This window comes from Bos indicus, chromosome 19 (assembly GCF_029378745.1).
Source record: "Bos indicus isolate NIAB-ARS_2022 breed Sahiwal x Tharparkar chromosome 19, NIAB-ARS_B.indTharparkar_mat_pri_1.0, whole genome shotgun sequence".
Lineage (NCBI taxonomy): Eukaryota > Metazoa > Chordata > Mammalia > Artiodactyla > Bovidae > Bos > Bos indicus.
Genome location: NC_091778.1, coordinates 28,834,113 through 28,861,948, shown reverse-complemented (window position 1 = coordinate 28,861,948; position 27,836 = coordinate 28,834,113). Strand labels below are relative to the sequence as shown.

At 54.7% G+C, this 27,836-nt stretch overlaps 2 protein-coding genes and 1 non-coding gene across 12 annotated transcripts; 1 reads left to right on the top strand and 2 right to left on the bottom strand.

Annotated features, from left to right (window-relative positions):
- Window positions 1-29: 29 nt before the first annotated feature.
- RNF227 (ring finger protein 227) lies at window positions 30-22,653 on the top strand. Of its 3 annotated transcripts, none has more exons than XM_070773044.1 (3): window positions 30-599; window positions 698-785; window positions 22,526-22,653. In XM_070773044.1, the coding sequence occupies exons 1-2, from the start codon at window positions 104-106 to the stop codon at window positions 751-753; spliced, it is 552 nt and encodes a 183-aa protein (XP_070629145.1). In that variant the 5' UTR covers window positions 30-103; the 3' UTR covers window positions 754-785; window positions 22,526-22,653. The 3 variants fall into 3 exon arrangements, with proteins under 3 accessions (XP_070629145.1, XP_070629144.1, XP_070629143.1); XM_070773043.1 differs by lacking the exon at window positions 22,526-22,653 and adding an exon at window positions 1,632-1,986; XM_070773042.1 differs by lacking the exon at window positions 22,526-22,653 and having other exon boundaries at window positions 698-1,986.
- CHD3 (chromodomain helicase DNA binding protein 3) lies at window positions 2,701-27,836 on the bottom strand. 8 transcript variants are annotated; one of them, XM_070773024.1, is made up of 40 exons: window positions 27,538-27,836; window positions 22,846-22,958; window positions 22,207-22,377; window positions 21,825-21,949; window positions 20,158-20,441; window positions 19,796-19,926; window positions 19,488-19,638; window positions 19,130-19,323; window positions 18,574-18,807; window positions 18,179-18,382; window positions 17,445-17,656; window positions 16,596-16,727; window positions 16,130-16,229; window positions 15,539-15,730; window positions 15,184-15,384; window positions 14,677-14,814; window positions 14,297-14,418; window positions 13,966-14,139; window positions 13,691-13,832; window positions 13,327-13,458; window positions 12,603-12,720; window positions 11,943-12,067; window positions 11,531-11,762; window positions 11,077-11,243; window positions 10,429-10,606; window positions 9,922-9,987; window positions 9,383-9,468; window positions 9,121-9,254; window positions 8,423-8,567; window positions 8,130-8,292; window positions 7,894-8,015; window positions 7,660-7,795; window positions 7,447-7,548; window positions 7,140-7,271; window positions 6,833-6,941; window positions 6,509-6,641; window positions 6,011-6,252; window positions 4,796-4,959; window positions 4,451-4,577; window positions 2,701-3,970 (listed from the first exon to the last, which is right to left on the bottom strand). In XM_070773024.1, the coding sequence occupies exons 1-40, from the start codon at window positions 27,809-27,811 to the stop codon at window positions 3,730-3,732; spliced, it is 6,348 nt and encodes a 2,115-aa protein (XP_070629125.1). In that variant the 5' UTR covers window positions 27,812-27,836; the 3' UTR covers window positions 2,701-3,729. The 8 variants fall into 8 exon arrangements, with proteins under 8 accessions (XP_070629125.1, XP_070629130.1, XP_070629126.1 ...); XM_070773029.1 differs by having other exon boundaries at window positions 6,057-6,252; XM_070773025.1 differs by having other exon boundaries at window positions 7,140-7,268.
- LOC139177875 (small Cajal body-specific RNA 21) lies at window positions 8,852-8,991 on the bottom strand. Its single transcript, XR_011562339.1, has one exon. It is a non-coding gene; the product is annotated as a small Cajal body-specific RNA 21 (non-coding RNA).

Sequence of the window (27,836 nt, the reverse complement as noted above, 5' to 3'; positions counted from 1 at the left end):
TAAAAGAGGCGAGAGGCCGCGGGGCGGGCCCCAGGACGGGCCCGCTAGGTGTGTCCACAGAGCTGGTCTCGTGAGTGACGCCCTCGAGTCCGCGGCGGGCAGGATGCAGCTCCTGGTGAGGATACCGTCTCTTCCAGAGCGCGGCGAGCTGGACTGCAACATCTGCTACCGGCCTTTCAACCTCGGGGACCGCGCGCCCCGCCGCCTGCCCGGGACGGCGCGCGCCCGCTGCGGCCACACGCTCTGCACCGCGTGCCTGCGCGAGCTGGCGGCGCGCGGCGACGGTGGCGGGGCGGTGGCGCGCGCGGTGCGCCTGCGCCGCCTCATCACGTGCCCTTTCTGTCGCGCGCCCACCCGGCTCCCGCGCGGCGGAGTCGCGGAGATTTCTGTCGACCCGGACTTACGGTCGCGCTTGGAGGCAAAAGTCAGGCGCGAATCTGATGAGGCGGGTGGCCACGCGAACCGAGAGACCGATGACGAGGAAAAGGAGAGCGAGAAAGGGGCGGGGCCTAGGAGCGCAGGGTGGCGCGCGCTCCGACGGCTCTGGGCCCGGTTGCTGGTGCCCGTGCGCGGGTGGCGGCGCCCGCTGCCTAGCAACGGTGAGGGGCCACCCGAGAGGCCGTGGAGGGAGAGCACCAGGGAACGCCGGGTTCGGCAGCGTCTTTCCACTGACCTTAACCCTCCTCCTTTCCCCCAGTGCTGTACTGTCCAGAGGTCAAGGACTTGGCCCACATGACCCGCTACACGCCGTGACCGGGGAACTCTGAAGCTACGGCAGAAGAAAGGTGGGAGCTGCGTTCTCGGGGGCGCGCTGTAGTACTGATGGTAGTCTGATGCCAAGACTACCACCCGTCACATCCTGGATTGGCATGGATGAGGGAGGTGACCCAAGGGCAGGAGGGAACACCCTGGGAGGTGTTAATACTGCGCTGCAGAGGCTCCTAGGCGAATCGCCCCCGTCTACTGACTGTGCCAGCCTTGCGTATTTAGGATGGAGTGGCTTAGGGATGATGGAAAGTCTCCGTTCTCGGGGGAAGAACAGACTGTTTCCCTAGCTGTGACTTTGGCTTTTCTCCAGGGCAGCTCTGGTGTGTGGGAGCAACAGGTCCCATTTTAGCAATTCTGTGTCAATGATTTTAAAGATGGAACGGGAGAGAAGAGGCCGATTTTCATGTCGTGTTAATCTCACTTCTCTAGCACTTAAGAGAAGTGAGAAAAATACACTGTATCCACCCTACCCTCCTCCACTGGTATGCCTACTGTTTCCCCATCCCCAGAACTGTTTCTAAAATTATCAAGATGCATCCCTACCTATGAGATTAGGAGCCTTGCTTCATTTCAGAATCTCCCTTTAACCAGTTAGGGCAGGCATGAGAAGGTCCAAAGGGCATTTATCTGAGTCAGCTCATTAGTGCTTATCAAGGAGAGAAGCGAGTGCCATTTGGCAAAGACATTGAATTGTAAACCTTTGATACTATCTGTGTTATCTTTACAATCCCAAGGAAAGAGTTACTACCGAAAAATGCTCATAATACAGTTTTAAACTTGTGTCCCATAGCTGGACTTCACCAATTTTTAGGGTGTGAGTTTTAGTTAAAAATCCTGTTACTCTCTCATGATAATATAGTTAGAGTCAAGAACCAACAGTATCCGCATCACTGGGAGCTTGGTGGAAGAACAGAATCTCAGGATTTCAGTTTAGACTGACTGACTTGGACTCTGCATTTTACCAGGAATCCCAGGTGATCCATTTAAATAAAAATTTAAGAAGCACTGGTCCAGGTTCTAGACTATCTAGGATATCACCATCTGTGGTTGGAATATTTAAAACACAACTGATATAAATGATATAGTTTTATTCAAGGTTCCTAAAATGACACTCTTATTAACTGAAGAAATTTAAACTTTGTGTGCATAGTTTAATGTGTTGAATTTTCCTCTGAGTTTTAAAAATGTGAACTTACTAATAAACCTCAATTTTTCTAATCCTGTTTTTGCCTTTTTCCTGTCCTTAAGTCTGCTGTCTCAGTTTAAATTTTCCCTCTTTGGGGTGCCCTTTCTCGGCCTTCAGCCTGCTGTTTTCTGATTGCTTGTTAGAATTGCAGTTTTTAATATAATAGCCTCAAAAATTTAAGTGTCTGGTCTCAGCTTCTAAGAAGCTCCGGTAGTGAACAATACACGTCAAGGTGCAGTGTCTAGCAGTTCACATCTTTGGCAAGCTATGCAGGTCTGACCACCCTCCCCCCAGTTCCTTTAAAATATAAGTGTGCTTCTGCAAACTGGGAACTGAACCTGTGAAGCTGTAGTGACCTCTGCTGACTCTTGGCAGAACTAAACAACCTGAAGGTGGAAAGGATGCTCCAAAGGATGCCTGAAGGCAGCTGTGGACCTTGTCAGGTGCCCCTCCCATTCCACTTCTGTCCAGTGAACCCCGCCTCGCTGGCCCCACCCTGGGGCCTGTGAGGTATCCTGCTGTCACCCTCCACACTGAGCTCATCACCTCGGGGTTAGGGTTGGAAAAGGGTCCTTGGAATTTTAGTTGATGATCCAAGAAATAAAAACAAGAAAAGGGAAAGTCAACAAGATTTTTTAAAGAGAGAAATGAATAGAAAATGGCAGAAATCAACACCCTTCCTTTTCCTATCCCTCCCCCTCCCTGCAACCAAAGAACTCCCCCACTCAAAAATAACAGAGCACACAGAAAGGAAAGTATAATTTATATGTACAACCAATAAACCTGATACAGAAGAGGGAACTGGGACAGGCCCGGAGTGGGTGTGAAGAGACTGGGAGAGGGGCAGCCAGAAAGTGAAGGGGAGCAAAGAGGAAGTGGGGGGTTCGCCATGCAAACTGCCACTCTCCCCAGCCCCTCCTGGGGAGGAGGGTGTGCCCATATCTCCCCAGCCTGCCCTCTGCTATTCTGCTCTGGTCTTGAAGGCAAGGTAGTCCCCTGACTAGGCCCCCTGCCTGACCCACTCTAGTCCACATCCAGGTCTTCAGGAGGGAAGGTAGAAATCCTCCAAGAACCTGAGCCCCCAAACTGGGGGCTCCCCCCATGTCTGGCCCATTGTGTTCTCTGCCACCCTTTCTAGGTTACTTGGGTCCCTAGAACAGATTGGGGAGCTCCTCTTTGGCTTAAGGGAGTATCACCCAAATGTTACTCTTTGCAGGGGTGGTCATTGGTCCCTAGGGAGGGGGGAAGATTGCCAACACAAGATGCCGGTACGCAGGAGGTAACTGAGCCAGTGAATGGCTCCTTTATTCTGAGGCTGAACAGCAATGGACTCCCTCCCTGATAACTGCTCCACCCTCCATCTGCAGGGAGGGAGGGGAAGGAAACATGGAGCTGCCCCTCCTCTTCTCTTCCACCTTCCCAGGGCTCATTGTCACCCCTCTCTAAAGTCACCTGCCTCTCTTCAAAGCTCTTCCCCACCAAAGTTCCTACAAGCCAGGCGAAGCTAACCCCCCACTTCTGCAAGAGATGGAGTTGATGTTGCAGGATTAAAACCTGGGGAGGCTCCACCTCTCTCCTCCCCAGAACCGTTTTATTGGGAAGCTGCGTGTGTTTGGCAGTGGGGGATAAAGGTACTCGGAAGACCCTGCTCACCACCTTCCACCCAGACCCCTTCTCACCAGCACAGTCTTCAAAGCGCGGTGGGAAAGGTGCATGGGGTGGAGAAAAACAAGGGCCCTTCTTGAAGAGAACTATAGAGAGGGGCAGAGGGGCTCCTAGCCCAGTGGTGGCCCAAGGGGTGGGGAAGGTGGAGGACTGGCAGCAGGCCCCAGAGCCTGAGCTGGGGGTCGACCTCGGGGCCGGGACCTGGGTGAAGGGCAGGCCTGGGATCCGGTCAGTCGTCTATACAGATCACCTCCCCGGTTCGGGGCTCCTTCCGATCCAGCCCGTCTGCCACCAGTGCCCCCACCATTTCCTTCTCCTTCTTCACCAGCACTGGAGGGCCGTTGGTGGCGGCTGTTTGGGAAGGGGGTAAGGAAGGGTCAATCCCTACTTCTCTACCCATCGTCCACTGCTTCCTGACCACAGTTATGTTCTTACTTCTAGGTCACCTCATGCCAGGTCCAATTTTCTAGGGTGTGCAGAGCAGGGCGGACCCCTCTCCTGAGACGCCCCACTGTGTGTGTGATGGGACTCGTGCTCCAGCATTCACTATAACCCCCTTCTGATTTCACACTTTCTCTGAAGTAACCCAGGAGTAGGTGGCTCAGGTACTAGTCCACAGAACCAGTAAAGCCCTGGATGGGGTTTCTGACGATGGGGATGTAAGAGAAGTTAGGGATGGGAAAAATAATGTCTAGAAGCACTCCATTCCATGAAACCCTGGGCACATCCAAGGAAGTGAGATGGGCTGGACAAGTAAAGGGCAGCTGAGCAGGGGTGAAGCTTGGGAAAGGAAGAGGGCAACGAGGAGGAGGCGGGAAGTCAGCAGCTGACCTGTGATGAAGGACCCTGCTGGCATCTGGCTGTAATTGGCGCCTGCGGCGGCCAGGGCCCCGACGGGTGCGGCGCTGAAGGCCGCCCCGTACCCCGGAGGTGTAGCGTACGGACCCGGGGGGAAGGCCTGGAAGAGAGAGCGAGCCCAAGTTAGAGGGGCCACAGCCTGAGAGGGAGAAGCTGTAGGGGAGAAATCCAGAGCTACTGGGGGGTATGGCAGAGGCAGGGGGACTCCACACTGAGGAGTGTGTGTGGGCGTTTTCCACACTGTATAGGATTCTGAAGGAAGCATCTGTCTGTGTGCAGGAGTACCAACAGGGAAAGTGGAGTCGGGGGAAGGGTTACCGGTGTGGGGTGAGTCTCTGTGCCCTTGCTGGCCAGCCGGCTGAGGATGCTGCGCTCGGACATCTGAAGGCGGGCTGCGATGGGGGGTATTCGGGACAGCGTGGCTGGCAGGCGGGTCACGTCCGCCTTCATGTCGCTCAGCAACTCCTCCAGCTGGTTCAGAACTGGGGCCCGGGCCACGGAGAAAGAAAGGCGAGAGAAAGACAGGGAAAGAGAGAGATGGAGCCAGGAAAAGATGTGGAGTCAGGCAGACAGATATAGCCAGAGAGAGAGAGAGGACACAGATGCCAAAGAATCAGAGACCAAGAATATGACAGAAGTAGACATTAAAAGAGAGCAGCTCGGGGGAAAAAGAAGTGTCAGGTAAAGAGGCAAAGAGACCAGATCACCACAAAAGACAGATGGAGAAAGAGAAGGAAGGAAAAGGGAATATGGAGAAAAGGGAGACAGGGAGGACATTGGAGAAAACGGGGCGGGGAGTTGTCAGAACATCCCATATTGGAAGAGGGAAGTTTGGGGGTTGGGGATGATGGGGAGGAAATAGTCAGGAGGCATGGGAGGTGGTAAATGATGTCAAAGACTTAAGGAATCAAGGTTTTAATATGTCGGGCGGGGGTGGGGGGAGGTTAGAGGGTCAGCATTACAAGTTCAAGGAATTAGAACAGGAGTCTAAGGGGCCAGGAGTCAGTCAGGATTAGACGGTTAGAGGGCTTTGGAACTTAATCTACTATTATCAAGGCATGAGGGTTTGGGAGGAAGGGTTGAAGATCAAAGGGAAATTTCATGGGGTAGGGTCAGAGGGTGGGATGGTAGTGGTTTCTGCCTCGTGGGGTGAGTGAGATGTGAGGAATGTGATTTGTGGGACCCAGGATAAGAACTCTTGTGGACTATATACAGGCCAAGGCCCCAGACAGGGTGCTATGAACAGTATGGCAGGTGTGTGGGTCAGTGAAGAAGTTCTGCCCCATGGAGGGGATGTGGCACAGTCTCATGGAGATGGGGGAGGTCAAGGGGTTGGGGGATCCCACTTGTGGGCACTGACGTGAATGCTATTAGGCATGGATAAGGGCTGGCGGCACAATTTCTAGAGGCTAAAAACCAAGGGGGTATCAGGCGGGTTGGGGTGGGGTTAGAGGTCGGGGTGGGGGGGTGGTTCAGAGGGTAAAGGGGTCGGAGGGGTGGGGAGATTTTGAGGGGTGCGGGGTGAAGACTTACGCAGCGCTGTGGGCCCTCCCCCGCGCGGGGCCGCCGCGGCCCTTACCCTTGTGCAGGACGGCGTTGGCCGGCTTGTTCCCCGCCAGCGACTCCTTGGAGAGGTGCTGGTGGCTCTCGGCCAGGCACTCGGCCTCGGCGAAGCGGGCGTGGAGGGCCATGGCGGGGTGCGCCGGCTCCTGTGATAGGTTCAGGTAGGCCGCCCGCCGCAGCTGCTCCTCAATCACCAGCGCCTGCTCCAGGAGCTGAGGCCCAGGCAGGGGCTGAGTACTAGGGGCAGAGACCCACACTGCCCCCCCGCCCCCTCGCTGGTCCAGAGCAACCCCAGCTCCACCCTGATCCAGCCCATGGGCCCAAACACAAGGTGACACTCGGGTGTCTTGGCCTCAAGCATCGCCTTGGCTCTCAAGGGGTCAACCTTGCCTACATTCCAACCAGATCTGGTCCTACCTCTGACTCAAACCCCTCTTCAACACTGTTCCTTTCCTCCCTCATCCTCACCTTGAATCTCCGGGCCAAGAATTTATTTTTCATCTCCAGAAAGTTCCCCTTATTGGCTTCAGTTTTAAATGGCTCATTGATAATGGCAAACTGAGCATCATTCTGGATGTCCTGCCACCGTGCGTAGCCATGGCTGCCGACGAAGGAAGGGGACCATCAAGGAACTTAACAGGGCTGGTGGGGGCTGTGCACACACCTTCCTTTTGGCCTGACTGCTCCAAAGTGTGGCATGAGGCTCCCCTCCCTAGAGATGGACTCTTCTGTGGTTCTCCTCGCTCCAGGCAGAGAAAACATCTCTTGCCTCGTATTTGTAACAAAGGATACAGGACAATACCAGCCAGGAGCCAATAGTCGTGTCTTCGGTGCCAGATCTCGTTGAGTTTCCCCGAGGAAATAGCCGCCCGCTCCTCATTCTGCCACAGCGTGTGAAGCTCTGCAGAGAGGAGAGAGGACAGACATGGCATCAGGGGTTTGAGAACCATGCCCAGCCCCACAGACAGGTACAGAGGAAGGAAGTGAACAGGTGACAGGACCACAGACTCTTCGAGAGGAAGGTGAAGAGAGGGGTCAGGAACAAACTAATTACAAACAAGGTTCAAGTTAGGATTGGGAGACAATGAGAGCCCCCCACCTGTGAAGCCACCATCTGCAATGTTGAACATGAACCGCGGTTTCTCTGCCTTTTCCTCACGTCGCCCATTGGACCGTGGCTCATCTCGAGGAGGCCCAGACCGAAGCTCCCGGTCCCCTTTCACGTCTTCTGCTGTGGCAGACGGGGCAGAGCTCACATCTCGGGGGACAGTCTCCACCCGGGTCCCAGGACTCCTCTCTGTACTGTATGGGCCCTTGAAGAGCTACCCACCCAGGCGTTTGGTTCCCCAGATTCCACCTCCCCTGATCCCTCAAGGACCCAGGGGTCCCATTCTTCCACCCATTACCTCTCTTGCCCAAATCCCCTGTCTCCCCCTCCGGCCTCTCCCTGTGTTCCTGTCCATCCATCGGCTTCTCCTCCCCCCTCTCTCCTGGCGTCGACTCCGTGGCTGTGGGAGGGGGCAGGGGACAGGAAGGGAGGATGTCACCCTCATCCCCTGACCCCAGAAGAGGGAGCCCCCAAATTCTAAGCCCCATCACACTTAAGGCCATGCACCCACCTGACTTCTCTCTGTCCCCCCGGTACCCAAGTTCAGGCTCCATCTCTCCAGGTACCCCTGGCACCTCATCCTCTAGAGGCATCTTCCTTGGCTCCAGCCGCTCTCCCAGGGATGGGGCTGGGCTAGGAGTATCAGCCTGGAAAAGGACAGCAGAGTCAGGATGACCTGGAGGGCTCCAGGCTCCTGTCTGCAAGACCCTGCCACTGCCTCCAAGGCAGCCAGGTAGCCACACACCTCTGTCTCCATCTTCTCCCCAATCCTGCTATTCTTTTCTGGCTTCTCCTCCTGGTTTTCTGCTTCATCCTTCTCCAGAGGTGTCCTTATGCCATCTCCTTTCTCGCTGGGAGCTGGAGTAGCTGCAGGGGTAAGGCAGAGTGAAGAAGGCAGAAACTCCCCACCCCAGTTCCATGCCCTCTGCATCTGATGGAAACTGGCCCCGTCGGTCTCCCCTGTCATCCTGAGCTGATTACCAGGTTTTGAGGTGCAAGGGCTGTTTGCAGCTGAGGCCTCAGGAGTGGTGGGAGACGTTTTGGTAGGAGAGGAGGCTCTGGAGGAGCGCTTGGAGTCAGCACTGGGGTCAGGCATCAGCTCCGGCATAGACCAGCGCCCATTGATGTGCTCGAACTCCTGTACCTGCAGGGTGCGGGGGGTTGCAGGACAGGGGTCAGTTCCACTCTGGCTCCTGGAGCCAGGGATAGAAGGCTGAGGATGCATGGGGCCTAGGCAGCCGACCTGACTCTTTGGGTGAGGGGAAGACCAATACCTTTTTCTTGACGAGAGACATGACTCCAATGCGGGTCAACACTTGCTGGCGACTCAGCCCCTCCCGAGGGACTCCGTCCGCAAAGGTTTCAGAGCCGTCTGCCCCGGGCTCACAGAGATGGCGCATAAACAAAGACACATAGGCCCTAAGGAGCATGCGGGGGAGGTGGGTCAGGAGACCTTAGGAGGGGAAAAGGCAGTGAAGGGGTACAGGGATGACTGAACCCTGAACCTGAGCTCCTGAGTACCTCCAGGGCTCCTCCCTGGGTCTTTCAATTTCACCATCATGGGCTCCCCCAAATCCTAACTCCTCCATCTGCCCCCCACCACATTTCCACGGCCCCCCAACCTTGGTACTTCACTCTTAGGCCCCATCAGTCTGATCTTCATCCTTCCCACCAGCTCCCCTGGCTGGGTTATCGTGGCCAAAGCCTGTGAGGCAAGGACAGCCCAGGCGAGGCTCCTGTCTCACCTGCCTCTCCCACAGTAGGGAGCGCCTGGCCTCTCTGCTCTAGGCTCAGCTGAGGGGAGGTGGCAGAGGCTGAGCCCACCCCCTAGGAAACCAAGCCAGGAAACGTCTGGCAGGGAGCGTGGTGATCAGGTGAGTAAGGTCACATCATATGGTGGCCGAAAGGAAGAAAATAACACCCAAAGCTCCTGCCCTTCCCCCCAGCTCAGCCCCGGGTCACCCACACTCACTTGAACTCTTTCTCAGTCTTGCCCCTGAGGTCCCGCACCAGCCACTGGGTGGTGAAGGCGTCCTGCGGGGGCATGCCCCAGCGCATCACTGCGTTGAGGAAGGCCTTCCGCTGACGGGTGTTGAATCCCAGCACCTGAGGATGGGGGCAAGGAGGGAGTGGATGATGAATGTCCAGGGCCTCATTTCTTGGTCTGTTCTGCCCTCGGTAACTCAGCCTCAACTCCCCTCATTCTCTCCGCAGGGGCCTAGGCCAGCTCTCACCTCAATGTTGCCCCCAACTCGAGCCAGCAGTGGAGGCAGTGGCTTATCCTTTTCGTTCCGAAGCTGCCTCTTTGACTGTCGACGCCCTGGTGGGGAGATGGTGACCCTCGTTACTAAACCACCATATCCTCCACCCCTCATTCTTTCCTAGCTCTCCACGTCCATAGGACATGCAACACAAGGAATGCCTGTTGTGTCTGAGGTGCTTCTAATTTTCTTCCCAGAACTACCAACCCAGTAGGTCCAAAAGAATCAAGTCATTCTAAACAATCAGTAGCAACTATTTGATGCAAGCCAAGATTACTGCTGGGAGTGTAAAATGATGTAACCTTTCTTGATCTCTCATCTAGGTGTCAAAGCCTACAAGGTTATATATTCCAAATTTTAGCAGTAACGAAATTATAGATATTTTCTCCTCTCTGCTTATCTGAAATCTTTACTGTTCCTACAAGTGAGCACTCTGTATAAAAACAGTAGGCTTAAAAGACAATGGGAAGTGAAATGGGAAGAGGTGTGGGAAAAAGGAAAATAGATGCCACCTTCAGGACGCTCATCAAAGTCTTCATCCTCCTCCTCTGATCCCACTGAGTATTCTGACTGGTTATCTGTGAGGAGAAGGGCTCAGCGGTCAGTGATGGCTACCTGGATAAGCCCACGTGGGGCCCTTTCTGCCTGGACACCTCCCCTCAGAGACTTTTGCACCTTCACTCTGGCCTCGGCCCTCCTAGAGATACTGGAGGGCTGCCCACAATCTGGGCCACAAGGCAGGTCCACTCACCCCCACTGCCTGACACTTGCATAACCCACTCTAAACAAAGGCCCCTGCGTGTCCATTGGTGCCCTCTGCGACTGCGAGAGCGCTCAGGTCACCTGCAAATCCACCTGGCCTCCGGGGAGCCCCTGGTGACCCTTCCTAGGGTCCTAATCTCTTTCTCCTGAGAAGGGAAGGCCCTGACTGCTCAGCCACTCATTTCCTCTCAATGCCCCCAGCCTCCAAGCCCCTTCTCAGCACGCTCCCCTTCTCCTCTGTTGGGCACAGTCGTCACCTTGGTCCTCCTGAGCAGCGTCATTGTAGTTGACCTGCTTGCGGACCCGCTTGCCCTTGCCGAGGTTCCGCGCCAGGTCTTCCTGCTGTTGCTCATAGTGGTGCCGCAGCAGCTTCTCCCAGTAGTCGGGGTCAACGTTCTCTTCCTGCTTGATGATCTCTCGTTCAATTTCCTCAATCTGAAGGGCAGCAGGACCCACACTGAAGACCGTGCCCCTTTACCCAGCCCCCAGCAACCACAAACCCCTGCTCTCCTGCTGCAGCCCAGCCCCAGACCTCGTCTACTCTAGACACATAAATCCTCCATGTAGCACGCTGTCCTCACCTCTTACCTGCAACTTGCTTCTCCTCCCCATTGCTTCTCTTTTCTAAGCCTCTCCTCCAGTTCCCTATGCCTCCCTCCTACTCTATTCAGAAGGCAGCCTTCCAAATTGATCACTACATGCTGTGCCTATGTTTTCTCCAGTGTCCAGTCTCATCCTTCAGACCAAGTTGTCTGAGGTCCCACAACTGACCGCTTTTTGCTAGACACTGGGGTGAGAGATCAGATTAAAAAACAAGAGCAAAGGGGGATCCTCCTATTTGGACATTGGCTACCACCCTTCAGAGATGGCCCCAGGTGGCCAGTGTCTGGCCCCAAGCCACTCACCTTGTCTTCTTCCCGAACCACATACTGGGCCACCTTGAAGGAGCTGAGATACTCGTTCATGTTCTGCACGTCAGTGTCCTCAGTTGCATCCTGATTCCGGTCCAAAAGCCGAGCAATGGCCTCGTTGTCGTAGTGAATCACACTGCTGTCCTCCTCCTTGTTCTCACCTAGTGGAGTCAGGGAACGAGAGTGGACTCTGAGCTCCAACCAGAACCTCAAGCAGAACTTTACAAAGCTCAGGAAAAGCCATTCCCTCTGCCTCCTTCCCACGGAGCTCTGGAGGAGGCCTCTTCCCTGGGCGTCTACAGAGATGTGTATTATGTCAACCTTGTAGGTAAGGAAAGGAGCCAGCCGTCCTCCAAGGATGCAGAGGAGAGGTTTTGTTTGGGAAGTTTCAGCAGTGCTCACAGACAGCAGAGACCTGTTTTCAGGGAGCTGCAGAAAAGGCTCTCACCCTCATTTTCATCCTTAAATAGCTCCTCGGTACCAAATTTGAGGATGTCGTCCAGCTCCTGCTTGGACATGGAGCCCGCCTTGGAGCCCAGCCCGGGCCGCACCACCAGATGTGTCAGCATCATCTTTCTCTTGGCCACCTGTGTGATTCGCTCTTCCACCGAGGCGCGAGTCACAAACCGGTAAATCATCACTTTGTTGGCCTGGCCGATCCGATGAGCACGGCTGAAGGCCTACAGGGGTCGGAAAGTAAGGATGGGCCAGGGGAGGGGTGGGGGAGAGCCCCCCGCTACATGCTGTGGAAAAAAGGCTGACAAGAAAGGGCCTTCTCCCCCTCAAGAGGTTTATTTCTGACCCTAGCACAGATACCCGTGTCTCCTTGCTCCAAGGGGCTCCAGGAGGGGAGTTCTCACCTGGATATCATTATGGGGGTTCCAGTCTGAATCGAAGATGATGACAGTGTCAGCAGTGGCCAGATTGATGCCCAGGCCTCCGGCCCGGGTGGAGAGGAGGAAACAGAATTGTTGGGCCCCATGAGCTGGGAGGCAAGAATCAGGAGATCAGGCCTTTCTTGTACTCAGCAGTTCCGGCTACCTGCTCCCAGATATTCCCTGACTACAAACAACAATGCCTTCAACTCACAAGCCCAGGTGGGGGCTTCCCTGGTGGCTCAGTGGTAAAAAATCTGCCTGCCAATGCTGGAGACACAGGTTCAGTCCCTGGTCTGGGAAGATCCCCCAACTAACTCAGCCTATGCTCTAGAGCCCTGGAGTCACAACTACTGAGACCCCATGCCGCAGCTACCAAAGCCTGAGTGCCTAGAGCCTGTGCTCCACAACAAAAGAAGCCACCGCAATGGGAAGCCTGAGCACTACAACCAGAGAGCAGCCCCCACTCGCCACAACTAGAGAAAAAGCCAGCAAAGCAATGAAGACTCAGCACAGCCATAAATAAATATTTCAAAAAAAGAAAAAGCCAAGGTAACTGACATCCTCGCAGGTCCACACCCTCCCAGGGACCCAGGCACAGGTCTCTCAGGCTGTGTACACCCAGCAGGACCAAGGCCCCCTCACCATTGAAGCGGTCAATGGCCTCCTGCCTCAGGGCACCAGTGATGCCGCCATCAATGCGCTCATACTTGTAGCCCTCGTAGTCTAAGAAGTCCTCCAGTAAGTCTAACATTTTGGTCATCTAGAGAAAGAGAAGAGGCAGGAGTCTAGAACAATGAGGCGGTGGGCTGCACTGTTTGCCCTGTCCTTTACTCTTCCTCGACCCCAGTCCTTACACCTGTACCCCTGCCCTGTCATATGTACCCCTAGCTCCTCCTGGGATACCCTGTCATTTTCTCTTGATTTAAGACCATTTCTCCTACAGCAGAGGTTCTCCTCTGACACCCGTAACACGGTTGCAGGGAAATCTATGAACCCCCTGAAAATCTGTACAAGATTGTCTCATCATGTGTGCAGTTTTCTGGAGAGCAGACCCACAGCTTTCATCAGATTTCCAAAAGGTCTGCACTCTCTTCCTTCCCTAGGAAGATTAAAAAACAGTCCCAGCCCCAGAGACTCCTTTAGGAGGCAGATGGCTCGCCCTCCCCCTTCTCCCCTTTTGGCTTTAAAGAAACTGGACTACAGCTTCCAATGGCTTGAATTAAGAACACGGATTGGAGGCCAAGATGAACAGAGCTGTTCCAGAAACCCTTAAGGGTGTAACTGCCTAACCTTTCATCCCGGGGCAACCATAGCAACGAGGGAAGGGATTATCTGATGGTGAGGAGGAACTACCGGCACGGGTCACCTGCGAGAAGATGAGCACTCTGTGTCCTTGCTCTTTCAGCTTTCGCAGCATCTTCTGCAGCAGCATGAGCTTCCCAGACGCCTTAATAAGTGCCCCACCCTCATAAGCCCCACTGGGAAGTTTGGGGGACTCCTGAAAAAAAAAAGGCAGGGAAAGAGGAGGAGGAGAGGGTCAGGAAACACACCCTCATATTCTGATGACGTCTAGAAAGCTGGAAGCCCAAATCCAGGCTCCACACCTTTGCAATTACTACTCCTCTCAGAAAACTAGTCCCTGGCCTCCCAGCTTAGCTCCAGCCCTGCACTCTTGGCTGCTCCTATTTCCAGACAGCCAGGCATTTCACCGTCCCAGCTCCCGTATCTACCATAGCAGCCACAGGAAAGAGGTACGGATGGTTGCAGCACTTCTTAAGATCCATCATGATGTTCAGCAGCGACACCTGGTTCCCACCACCTCGTGAATTCAAGGCCTCAAAATTTCGGGTCAGGATATACTTGTAGTATTTCCTAAAGCCCAGGGTAGGTGCACAGAAGAGACACAATAATGGAAGCAATTGTGAGGTTACATTTGGTCACCGACGCTTGCAAAGTTGTTACCACATCCTCAACCCTGGTCCAGGGAACCCGCTCGGCATCTCACTTCTGCATGGGGCTCAGCTCCACGCGAACGATGAGCTCTGTTTTGGCTGGCATGTTCTTAAAGACATCTGCCTTGAGCCTCCGCAGCATGTGTGGCCCCAGCAAGTCATGAAGTTTCTTAATCTGGTCTTCTTTGGATATGTCAGCAAACTCCTCCAGGAAGCCCTCCAGGTTGCTAGTAGCCAGAAGGAGATTAAAACATGAATGGGCGTTGGTTCTTTGCCCCTGACCTCAGGCTCTAGTCTTCACTTTAGATGACTCCTGCACGCTCTCATTTTCTCAGACCCTCCACCTCTCCTCTCTGTAGACCACCCTCCTGAGCCACCACTTACTTAAACCTCTCTGGGGTGAGGAAGTTCAGCAGATGGAAGAGCTCCTCCAGATTATTCTGCAATGGAGTCCCTGTCAGCAGCAACTTATGATCTATCTTGTAGCCATTGAGGACCCTGAAAAACTAGAAAATGGGGCAAGGAAAAGCAGGAGAAAGGGTCCATCAGTGGCAAGCAGCTGGCCCTCGGCTCTCCCTGCCTCCAGCTCCTACTTCCTTCAGGATCAGATGCCCTCGGACCCCTAGTCCTGTCTTGCTTCCAAACTGGACTTCTCCCTGCACTGCCTCCTGGGCTGCTGAAAGTCCCCCAAGCTTTGTGTTTTAGGATAGGGGCAAGTAGGAGTCCAGAGCCTCAAGTTTCTGAAGCCTGGGTACCTCACTCACCTTGGACTGGTTGTTCTTGAGCCGATGGGCCTCATCCACCACGAGACAGGCCCAGCGGATGGAGCCGAGAGCTGCCTGATCAATGGTGATCAGCTCATATGATGTCAGGAGAACATGGAACTTCACCTGTGCCTCCCTCTGTTGACAAAACCATGGTCCCTGTGGCTGCCAGCCTGCACCCGAGCATCTAGACCCCCACCCCCATTCTCTACCCAGACACCCTGTCCTGAGACTCCCAAAGGCAGCTGGTAGTCCAGGCCTCCAACCTTGACTCCACGCAGGGACTACAGGATGTGGCCCCCAAGCTTCCCCCACCTGTCCAGTTCGAAGCAATCCATGAATGCCCCCGGGAATAACCTGCTACATCTCCAGGACTGGAGTGCAGAGGCATGAGGGAAGGTGGGGGAAGGAGGGAGAAAGCTGAATGAGGAATATAAGAAAGTTCTGGTTGGGGCAATGAAATGACAGATCTGAGGACTTTGGAGGACATGAGATAGGGAGTCTGACCTTCATCTTAAAAGCTTTCTTGCCACCTTTGATGGCGTTGTCTTCAAAGGAAAACTCATTCTCACGAATGATGGCTCGACTGTCCTTGTCACCCGTGTATGTCACTACATAGAACTTGGGTGCCCACATCTGGAACTCCCGCTCCCAGTTGATGATGGTGGACAGCGGGGCACTCACCAGGAAGGGACCCTTTGTGTGGCCCTGGGAGTGGAAGGTGGGGAGAGGGAGCCCCATTAGTTGAGGCCTGCGGTTGTATACCCAACTCCACTGCCTGCCACGCCCCTCCCCTAGTCCTCTGCCCTCACCCTCCACTCCCACCTTCCCCAGTCCAGGCTAGGGCCCTAGGAGCCAGCACCTCCTTATAGAGTGAGTAGAGGAAGACGATGGTTTGTATGGTCTTGCCCAGCCCCATTTCATCAGCCAAAATGGTATCAGTGCCCTGGGCCCATGAGAAGCGTAGCCAGTTCAATCCTTCCAGCTGATACATGTGTAGTGTGCCTCCTGTGGCTGTGATGAAGCGTGGCTGAGTCTCATATTTCACTGTAGGCTGTAGAATCAAGTCAGAAAGCTCAAGGGAACCAGCAGCCACTCATCTGGTCCTGGTCTCGTCCTCCCCGTCCCTGGCATTGGTATCAAGTAGGATTGCGAGTCCCTCTCCTCTGGCCTGAGCTTATGAAAAGTTCTAGTCTGCAGTGCCTCCCCCTTGTTCCTTGAATCAAGACCTGGGAGTACTGCAGGGAAGGAAACAGCAAAAGAGGCCTGTGTACAGCTGTCCCTGGAGACTCTTATTCCTGTGTGCAAATCCCCAGTAAACCTAGGGCAAAGCTGACTGAAGGAAGAGCTCAAAGAAGCTGTGGAACCTATGGGATGTTCTGTCAGAAGCTCCCAGGAAATCTTCGATCCCTGAGGCTCCAGAAATGAGAGACAGGCCAAGTGGAGGACTTACATCGTTAGTAGGAGAACTGGGAGGCCCATCACCCTGCAACTCCTTCTTCTTCTTCTTATACTTGCGGGGCTGAGCAGGGTCCTCCCCCATAATTAGTTCTCTGGGAAAAGAGTGGGTCTGAGTGAGACTGGGGCCTTGGGACCCCCATCTTCTGAAGCAATTCCAGACCTACTTCCCACTTTCCATAATCTGGATTTTTATACATTTCCTTTCTCCCAGGTTCTTTAGCCTCACCCCTTGGATTTCAGCTCTAGAGACCACCCTCCCGACTCCTCAGCATCCTCTTCCCCATGAGTCAGGCTAGATCTTATCTCTGTTCCTCACACTGCCTCTTTATGGACCCCACTGCAAACAACCCAGCCCCAGCTCCCATTACCCTAAATTCTAGACTGAGTCTGTCCCTACTGCACCTCATTTAATGCCCCCACCCTCAGACGCCCTCTAACCCACGATCTGGTTCACTCACCGGTGTCTCCAGTAGCTCTGCTTGTGGTCTTCATATTCAGGGATGTTCATTTCATCTTCCTCCCATGTGGACTGGTCATAGGGCAAGTCCCTCCATTTCACTAGATAGTGGTAATTCCCCTTTTTATCCACACTGTGAAGAGGGAAGCCAGAAGAAGAGGCAGGAGGAGAAAAATAATGTGTCACAAGTAGAAAAGAGTCATAATAAACACAATTATCAATTAACACACAGAATTTGTCACCTAATCTTCAATGGTGGGCCTCTGAAAGGGAGTTTAGAAAGGCTGAAGGACTATCCTACCTTTTTCCAGATGACTTCCTAAAAATCAACTATCACAAAACATCCCCAGCTTTAATGTCATTTGTTCATCCAATCAATATTTACTAAGCATCTACTACATGCCAGGCACTGTTCCAGGCATAGGTGATTCAGTAGAACTAAGCAGACAAATGACTGATTCCCATGGAGCTCACATGCTACTGGAGAAGACCGTGATGAAACAGAAAAATAAAAAGACAGTAAAACATTGGTAATGATAGGTACTATGAAGACAGAAATACTAGAAACATTGGTCTGTATAAATCATGTTTTGTTTTTATCACATCCAAATCCCCAGACTCCTGGGTCATTTCTTAAGCTGTTCGAGATTAGAGGAAGCAAGGACAAAGGTGTTCGTGCTGGGCTGGACTTTTTTCCTGGTTTCTCCCACCTCCATAGAGGAAACAAAGCCAGAGAGGCTGGGGCTGTGGTGGGCATTACCCAGTTAGGTCAATTATCTAACATGGGGCCATAATGCAACAAGAACAGTGGCAAAACCCAGGTCGGCCTTCCCGTGGACCAAGGGCTTACCTGTGGTTGATGATCCGGTGGACGGTCATCCACTCTGGCTTGATGCCAAAACGATAGTACTTCTCCTCCATCTCGGCGTAGTGTGGGTCCTTCACCTTGCGCTTGTCACTCTTGCCATCGTCCTCACCAGAGCCATAGTCCAGGGGTGGGGGCTCATCCATGTCATTCTTCCGTTGGTAGTTTCGGTACATCACCAAGTGGAAGATTTCCAGCTGGTGGGGTACAGAGGAAGGAAGAGATAGTCCCGACATCCTGAGGGGACACAAGGAGCCGGGGCAGCGGCCGGCAGGGGGAATGGTACGGGAAAATGAGCCATGGGAGTGGTGGGATGAAGGACACAGAAAGTTAAAGTCAAAGCAAGAAAATGAGTAACATGCAAGAGAACGGAGTCTGAGACAGGACCTGAGTGAGGAGGTAATAAGTAAAACGAGGAAGGAACAGGTTATTAAGACTAGGGGTGTCCGTAAAACATGGTTAAGATAGATAAAGGGTAAGACATGGGAATTAAGGAAGGCTAAGGAAGGCTCCGTTACACCTCAGGGGACGAGTCTAACAGAGACTGAGGGAAAGACAGCCAGAGACCAAGAGACCCAAGTATGGAAACTAAGAGAGCTGGTAGGGTCTGGGGGCCAGAGACCTAATATGAGGGACAGAAGACGGGAGAAGAGGTGGGTGAGAGAGGGAGAGCAGCAGTGAACGGGGCCACAGGAGACGGGACAGAGACACCCTTGTACCTGCAGCTCCTTGGCCCAGGAGCAGTGCCAGTAGGACAGGCCCACCCACTTGACAAAGAACTCTCGCTCGGATCTGCCTTGAAGAGGTCGTGGCGGTGGGGCATCCGGATTCCCGTCTGCCTGCTGGGGGGCTGGCATGGCCACGGGTGGCTCTCCCCACCGCCAGTGCAGGATCTTCTGCACACGGCCTTTCAGCACAGGACACTTCGGGGTGGATACAAACAGGAAATAAAGAGGCGTAAAGAGCCCCTCGTTAGAGTAGGAGGGTGGGGGAGTCCCACAAGGGAATCAAAGGTCTGGTGTGGGGAGAGAAGAGAAAGAGCCGGACGTTTGGGCCCCAAAGATGGAGGAGGAGTCAGGGCTGACAAGAAACCCTGAGAGACGGGTCCACTCACGGTGCATCGGGGACACAGCCATTCGCCGTTGGGGATGTCGGGCAGCGGGGGGTTCAGACAGTGGATGTGGTAGGAGGAGATGCAGGCGTCGCAGCACAGCAGCTCCCCGCCGTCCTTGCACACGCGGCAATACTCCATGTGGTCATCTTCTTCCTCCTTCTCCCCTTCCTCCTCCCCCTCCTCTTCATAGTCTTCCTCCTCCTCCTTGGCTTCCCACTGGACCCCCTCCTTTTCCTGGGAAGCCAAGGACAGACAAGGACACAAAAAAGAAGATAAGGAGTGAGAATGGAAGACAGAGACCAACCAGGAAGCCTAGATCCTAGAAGTACAGAGAAGATTGGTGGGAACAAACAAACAGGACACCTCAGTTTTCAACAATGCTGATTTGGTGGGGCCAAGGGGATGAGGGAGAGGAACACACAGGATCCTGGACCCTTAAACATCTGTTGCTGAGAGGCCCAGGCAGCTGGGAGTAGGAAGATGACAAATGATATCATGGAGGAAAGAGATGGGGGAGGCGGTCGCTGAGGGGCGAAGAGGCGGCTCCAGTACTCACACAGTGAGGGCAGCTCCACTTGCCCTCAGGAGCCCGGTCAAGCTCAGGATCAAGGCAGACGAGGTGGTAGGCACGAGGGCAGGTGTCACACAGAATGATCTCCCCACCCTGCTGGCACACCTCACAGTAATCCTGGTGATCTGTCTCGTAGCCGTCAATCTCCTCCTCCCCAGCCACAGCGGGACAGCCTAGAACTGTCATACACCCGAGCGGAGGCCAAGGGAGCCAAGAGAAATGAATGGGGGAGGGGAGAGAAAGAGAAAAGGGTTGAATAAAGAAGTCACAACTGAAAATAAGGACAGCAAAGGAATGAGAGGAAAGTTAACTGTCAGGGCCACACACAGCTGATGCCCCTCACCCTTCTTCTTCTTCCTTCCGGGCCGGCCTCGTTTTAATTTCTTGGTGCGGATGGGGCCATCGGGGCGGCCTGAGGCACTGTGGACACTGCCGCTGTCCAGGTCTGATTCCTCGGCCTCCGGTTCGGGGCCCTCGTCACTCTGCAAAACATACTGCCCATAGCCCCATGGCTGTCAGGGGCGCTGGCTGGATTCCACTCCCCTCCCCAGGCCTTGGGCTCCCGCTTCAGCTGTCCTCACGGACCCATGTGTCTGGACCCCGGGTCCCTGACCACCCCCAGGAGTTTAACAGACCAGAGGGGCCTCTCACCGAGCCGCCCTTCTTTCTCTTGCCACCCAGAAGCCCTAGCTTGATTTTGAGTGGTGCCATCTTCTTTCCCCGAAGCTTCTTGCGTCCGTCGGGCACTCGGGGGCTCTTACTCCGCCGCTTGTGGCCTGGACCTGAGTGAGGAACGCAGGTGAGGGAGAAAAGCCTGAGGTCACGATATCCTGGAATAAGGGAGGCCATGAAGGTCTCTGGGCCTCTTAGTGGGCTATGGTCTTACTGAGACCCTTCCTAGGAAGCACTTTTCCAACCACCAGGGCCAAGGAGACAAGCATTCTGGACTACAATTTGAGAACATGCAGTCTGGAAGGTGGGGTGACAGCTGTTCGACCTAGAAGATTTCTTACCTTTGCCCTCTTTGGTTTTGGCTCTTCGGATGGGTGGGGGCTGGATATCAGCAGCAGGGGGTGGTGGAAGGGTGGGGGGTCCGGAGGGTGCTATGGGGGTGGCCGAGGAGACAGCGGCTGACACCTGCTCAGCTACAGCTGCCGCCGCTGCTGCCGCTGCCGCTGCCACAGCAGCCGCCGACCCCTTGAAGGGGTTGTTGGCGCTGAACTCTCTCCACTTGGCCCCGAGAATGGTCATCATCTTAGACATTGGGATCTTAGGATTCTTCTTAGCAATGAGGGGCCTGTAAATACAGAGGCAGGAGACTCGGACCCTTCACAGATAGATGGTCAGGGAATACTGCCATTTCCCTCAGCAATAAAGTCAATGTACAAGCTAGGGTTCCTGGGTAGTGTAAACATGTTCTCTCATGAGTAACATCAATTTTAAAGTAAACAAATAATAAGTTTTTAGAAGTTTAACAGAACAAGAAAAACATATGAAAGAACAAAAAAGAAATAGGCAAAATAAAATTTAAATGCAGATTAAATAGGATAAAGCCAAAAGATACAAGATTACCAAAAATGCTCTACTTCTGACAACTACTTTACAGTTCCTAAAACACTTTCACACACGGTATCTTATTCCATCCTCACAACACTACTAGGAGCTGTTACGGTTCTCTGTGTTTTTCTCATGAGTTCCACAGGCCTTGGTAGAACCTAATGAAGGGTCCCATTAGGTGGAGTCTGATGGGTCACACTTGTTCTGCTCTGAGGTGGGTATTAAGCTCTTGTGAGGACACAGGTGACCCCAGTGCTGACAGAAGCACTGTCTTTGGTAGAGAAGCTGTAAGACACCAGGACTAATGACCACTACCAGGGACTGAACTCTGCCGGGCCCCAGAATATGGAATGGGCTGAGCTTTCCATCCACCACCCCATCAAAACCCAACCAAAATACCCACTTAGTCCCTTCAGTCGTGTCTTGACTCTTTGTGACCCCTTGGACTATAGGCCCCCAGGCTCCTCTGTCCATGGGATTCTCCAGGCAAGAATACTGGAGTGGGTTGCCAGTCCCTCCTCAAGGTACATACTATTTGCCTATTTTACAGAAGCAGAAACTGAAGATCAAAGAAGTGAGTTGCCCAAGAAGCACCAGGACCTGAATTTTAGCAGGCTGTCTCCAGAGCACTGAAGGGCTCTGCTAAAGTGCCTGCTTCCCCAAAGGCATCTCTACTGTTCTCTCCTCTACTTTAGAAGCTATTGACTCGCAAGTCCCACTCTCAGCCTGCATCCTCCATTACTACTGCTGTCTAAGGGAAGGGCAGAGAAGACTTGATAACCGAGGAAAGGAAACTGGGAAACACTGATGCCACCTCTCCACTCCAGTCTGAAGAAAAGTCAGGCAGGGTAAACTGGAACTGTTAAGAGCAGAGAGGGCCATCGGTCACCAGAGTTTTCTAACCTAGCCGTGGAACTCTGATCCCCAGTGAAGAGTTCCTGACTAGAGTGCTTGGATCCTGGGAGTCCAGGAATTCTCTGAAATTACATGTGGAATTTTGTGTGTCTGTGCTGTGAATTTCTCTGGAGAGCCATTTTTTAGCTTTCATCAGATCCCAGAGGGGTCCAGGGCCTCCCCCAAATTAAAAGCGTCGGCTCGTGAAGGCTCCCCAGCCCTACCATACCTCATGAATTGGCTGAAGGCTTTGTAGTTGGTGAGTGTGTGGTAATCTTCCTCGGAGAACACATGTTCCACGTCCTCCAGGCCCCAGGTCAGAAGCAGGGTTGCTGATGACTTCTGTTCCACTTGCTAGGATACCAGGCTTCTGTTAGGCAGGTGCTCTCCCAGCTCCAGTCCTGGACTCCCCCTGGCCCCTGACATGCCTCTCTGCCCACCCACCAGCTTCTCTGGGCTTCCAGTTTTCTGCTCCATTCCCAGTCCAATCCCACTCCTCATAAACCACAGCCTCTCCATTTGTCACCCTGCTCGCCCAGGGCTCTCCCTCCCTTACTCTTCAGGCTTGTCATTGATACAGATTTCTCCCCTCACTCCCCAAATCTACTCACCTTTTGCCCTCCCTCTCCCTCCCCTTTTTTCCGCCGCTTTGTCTTCTTCTCCTTTTTTTCTCGGTGCTTCCGTCTCCGTTTCCGACCTGGTCCGGTTCCATATTCACTACCTCCACTCTCTGACTTCTCCCGGTACTCATCTCGCTCAGAGCCAAATTCCTCCTCGCTGTCCTAAGGGAGAGAAATAAAAATACTATTTTTTGAGCCCTAGCATGTGCCAGGAACTCCTCCTAGCACAAAATATCATCGTCTCTTTTAAACTTCACAACAATCCTATGAGACAGCAACTAATCTATTTTTATCCACTTTTTTTTTGTAGAAGAAACTGAGGCACAGAGAGCTAAGTAAGCTGCCCAAGAAGACAGAGGACTGCTGGGCTGTGAATTCATGCAGTCTACCTCCAGTGCTTCCAACAGCTTCTCGTGCTGCAGGGCAAGTAAAGTCGACAAAAGGGCTCTTCACTAGGATAGGTCCCAGACATGGGAGATACCGGCTAGCAGGGGTGGGGGTGGGGGCAGGTAGAGCGAGTCAGGTCTCCCTGACTTCAGGGTTCCCATGGCAATCAGGCCCAGAGAAATCATAGGTCTCTGGGACGGGTCTCCAAGCCTCACTGTAGAGACAGGCGTGCGTAACACTTACAAGCTTCTTGCGTTTCCGGGGCTTTCCTGGCTTGTTCTCCTTCTGTTTCTTAGGTCCTCGCTTTCTCTTCTTCACGCCCAATGCTGAAGGCAGCAGTCGAATGTCATCCTTATCTTTGGAGCAGACAGCACCGGAAAACCTAAGCCTCTAGGCTCCCAGCCTCTGCAGCCCTTTTCCTCCCTCACCTCCTTGGTTCCTGCTCTCTAGGAAATCCGGCATTAACTCTTCCAAACCTTGCCTCCCTTTGCTGGACGCAAACAGAGAGTGTTTCGAGTACTCTGGGATGCCTGGGTTCTGAATGGGAGGTCAGGGGTCAGAAGAGGAGAGCAGCCAAACCACTCCTGTCTCTCCCCTCCTACTAACAAGGGACCAGGCTCTAGGCCATGGGCTCTGACTGTGGCAGGTCCTTTTAGTCGCCGCCAGGGCTCCTCCTGCCTTCCCCTTCACTTAGCCAGCTGGCATCCTGCCCAGGAACTGGGGAAGCCATGCCCAGCTGCTGGCCTGGCCTGACCCCAGCACTTGGAGTGGGGAGACACAAGCTGGCAGCTCCCTAAGCCAGATGCTGAGAAGGCAGAGCCAAAGGTGGACACCTGGGCTCTCACACTAACACCCTGGGGCCCTGACATCCTTTCTGTGAGGAGTGAGGCCTCTATTTACACTTCCTCAGATAATCACCCAGACTCCTGTCACCCCAGTATAGCCTTGGAGGAAAAGAAACCCTCAGTCAGCCATGTTCACTTCTGGCCCACAGGATCTTGGTGTCTGGCTCCTTTGTCACTCCCTAGCCCCACAGGAGAAGGTCTCCACAATTACCTAAACATCCCTCCTCCTCCCAAGCAGCCTCGATTGTGCCTTCAAATCTACATCCACATCCCTGTTCCCTTTGAGAACTCAGGCACCCTACCCGTTGTCCCCGGGTCTCACCCCTTGCCTCCAAATGTAGTCTCAAGCATTCTAACCCATTCCTATCTAAGCAGTATGGGAGACCCACACAAAGACACTGGACAGGCATAGACACACCCCTCAAATGCATTCTCAAATGCACAAGCATCACACAAGCATCCCATACTCATGAGCACAAACCCAGAGGACAGTCTGTACATGCTTTTAGCAGGGCTAGGTCCCTGGCTTTCTCTCCAGATGTCCCTGTCAGACAGGCTGGGGCTGGTTCTTCCCAGATGTCCCCCTCTTCCCATTCTCCATGACCCCTGCCACACTGTGGAGGCTTAGGGTTCAGAGAGTAACTATTTCAGGAGGAAGACACAGCCGATGCCACACAGAAGTGAGGCCCTGGTGTGAGGCCTCCCTCCCCCAGCAAGCACTAGACTAACCAGCCAGACCTGTCCTGCTCAGGCAAAGGCAGCAGCGCTGGAGGGGAAAGCCTGGGCAGGGCCCAGCCCCTTGCTCTAAGACACACAATCCTTTTCTCTACCACAGCCAAGGGAAAATTAGCCACAATTTACACCGGAGGCCTCGGTTTCCAGCGCCTCAGAATCGCGGCGCCTCCTTCCTTCAATGCTACTTCTCCTCACAGCTCCGGCATCCTGTGCCCTGTCGCGCGGGACGGCACTTTAAAATTGGGGGGCTGTGGCGGGGGGGGGGGGCGGGGGAGGTGCCTGCAGGCAGCCGGGGGTGTGAAAACAGAGCAGGGACCGTAATAGGAAGTCAGTAAGTCGCCGTGCCCCGCAGCCAGCGGTCCCTCACCCCAGGGACTCCCGCTAATACGAACATGGAAACGGAGGCTGCCGGGGCAGTGGCAAGGGCAGGCCAACTGGCTGAGGATCAGGAAAATGGCCTCGGTCTTCGCCAGCTGGGGGTGGGGGGCGGGGAGTGGTGGACACCAGCCCTGGGACCTCGCAGCCAGTTAACTCCACTCCCCAACACAGCGGGAGGTTCCCCAACTTGGGAAGACGGCGGTGCTGTGGGGACGCAAAGTAGACGGCGAGGAAAGGAGAGGGAGGGCAGGAAAGCAAATCTAAGTCCCAACCTCTGCCTCACCAGCCACTCAATGCTGGCCGCGCGCCCAGACTCTCCCACATCCCAGCTCAGATCTCGGAAGACGGCGAGGGAGGAGCGCGGCGAGGGGGCCGGGCGGGGCCTGGCGAGCCGGAGAGAGGGAGGGGCCTCGCCGAGAGCCTCGCCTCCCGCCCCTCTCTTCTTCTAATCTCACCATCAATCTCTCACACATATATTTATTTTTTCTCAAATTCCCCTCCCTCCCCCACAACGAACCACCATAATAGGTCTGCTGCACATGCGTATTGCATGCAGGGGGTGGGTTTGTATTTTCAGACCTTTTGCAAAGAAACTACCAGAATTTTCCGCACCACCCACAATCATTCCCCACCCCCACCCCCAAGGAATCACATCTATACATTATGTTATATTATTTCTCTAGACTTGCCAGAAGAGGGAGGGCGAAGAAATGAGTTTTGGGCTTCCTGCTCCCTTCCCCCATCAGCACGAGTGCTATTATTTTAAACGTTTAACAATGTAAGGAGACTGGAGAGGGGGGAAGGGAAAAAATTGGTCTTGGGTAAGAATGTAAAACAAAATGGTGAGAATCAAAGACGTCAGAATGAAAAACAATAGGAACCTCTAACGGCTATCAGTTCATCTTAAAGAGAAAGAGGTGGGGGGCAGCCCAAACAAATTGCCTCAGAGGATTATTTTGCCCACACTTATGTAAACAGAAATAATGGGCAGACTAAAAATATTTTGCCAAAGTTTTACCTCAGAAAGTCATCTGAGGGGGTGTATCTGGGTCACTCCGTTGACTTGGAGGGCTAAAAGGGAGATAAAACTGCCCTGCCAGAGAGAGGAGGTGGGTTTTCTTTTCAGATATACAATTTTTAAAACATTTGACGATGCTTAGAAAGCAGAGGGAAAAGGGGAGGGAGTACTGACACAAAGACCCACCTCGACCTCAGATTCTTTCATCCACTCCCCTTTACAGACCCAAATCCGGGATCAAAAGCCCCCAAATACCCCATTCTAAGTTTGGAATAGACAAATGGGAGAACTGCGCATCCCCTAACTTAACCTGACATCCTTGCTTTCTCTTTAGCACCTCTGCTGTCTTCCAGGTAACCCCCTCCCCACAGTTCTTTATTCCTTTTCCGTTCTGCAAAATCAGTGGGCTCTCTCGGGATAACTTTTTAAAAACTTTTACCGTTTTCGGACAAGCCCGGGAGGGGGGAAGTGGACTTTATCCTGTTTCCATTAGATACCCCCTCCCCCCTCCGCCCCAAGAAAGTACCTCCCCCCGCCCCCGCCGCGCTTCAGTCCCTCAAAGGCTGTCTCCACTAGACAGGAACATTTCCCACAGAACCCACACAGATCAATATGACAGTTTTACAAAGAGTATGATGTTAGACGTTTTGAAGTTTGGTGCATTTCTGCTGCAAGGCATCCAGAGGCCTGGGGGTGTGACCACCCGAAAGATGCTCTATCCTGAAAAACACTAGCAGAGCACTCTAGAGGATGGCCAGAGGGGGGCCACTATTGGGCCCCCGACCCGAGGCAGCGGTCAGGCCCCTTCACCGCTGGGCAGAACTACCTAGACAGTGCGGATGACTTGTCATCCCCGGGGAGGGGTGCTGAGTGACGGTCAAGCTGCACAACAGCTGGGTGGGCAGTTCACGCCCCCCAACGTGGTCAGGGTGTGGGTGGTTTCAGCGGGAGAGTGACAGTGAATGGCAGCCACGTGAGAGTCACAGCTGGGCAGCTCGGCCACCCCAGACTGACGGGGTCATGGCGGGGGTGGGAGCGCACTTGACACAAAAGAGCCTAGAGCAGAGGAGAGATAAAGGGGGTGGGGTTGGGGGCATCTGGTATCCCAGACACTCTCCTCTCGGTCCCCAATCTCGAGTGGCTGCGCTCCCTAGTACGAGCAGGGGAGAGGGGGCCGGGGCCAGTCTCATTCCAGGAAGTGGTCTGCATGAAGTGTGGCCACCACCTGCCCCTAGTCGTCAGCCGCCCGCAAACATTCACACGACCCCTCCCCCACGTGCCACCGCACGCTCCAGAGTTGGCGGGCATCGAAGTCCCCGCAGGTGTGGGGGTCCGATGGACACCCGCCACCCACCCTAGCCTTCCCAACTCCTGACGGGGGGTTGTGAGGGCCGTGGTCCGTTCTTCGCAGGCAAACCCCACTTCCCCACGGTCCAACCCCACCGGGGCCCGAGCCCCAGGGGCGCCCGCGCGGCCGCCCCTCCCCCACGCGCCCCTCCCCCACGCCGCCGTCCGGCCGCCAGGGTCTCCGTGGTCCCTCGCGCGGCCAGGGAGGGGGCCCTGGCTTCGCCTCGGCCGTTTCCTGCCTACCCCCTCCCCGCCGAGGGTAAAAAAAAAAAAAATCTCCTCTTCCTCCTCCCCCGAAAGCCGCGACCGAGTGGCCCGGTCCGCGCGCGCAGCTCGCGCCCAGCGCTCTCCAGCCCGGGCGGCGGCAGCGGCGGCGGCGGCGGCGGCGGCGGCGGGGGAGGGGTGCGGCGGGGGAGGGGAGGAGGCCTGGCCGGGCGGCCGCTGCCGCCCGCCCGGACCGCTCGGACCGCCGCCGGGCGACGGGCCCGAGACGGCGCCCCGCGCCCCGGATTCGCCTCGGCTCGGCCGCGCGGTGGGTGCCTCGCCCCCGCCCGGGCCTCGCGCGCCCGCGGCTCCGGCTCGGGCTGGGGGAGGGAGTCGGCGGCCGCTTACCTGGCGGCGGGGGCGGCGGCGGCGGGGGCAGTGGCGGCGGCGGCGGCGGCGGCGGCGGGAAGAGGTGGCAGCCGGGGGGGCTGTGGCGGTCGCGGCCCCGGTCGTGGCCCGGCCCGCGCCCGAGTACTCCCTCGTCGTCGTCCTCCTCGTAGTCCTCGTCGGCCGCCTCCACCTCCTCCTCCTCCTCGTCGCCCTCTTCTTCCTCCTCGTCTTCCTCCTCCGACACCACCATCTCCTCCTCCTCCTCCTCCTCGTCCCTCAGAGGGGAAGCCATCCTGTGGCTCTGGCCCCCCCACCAC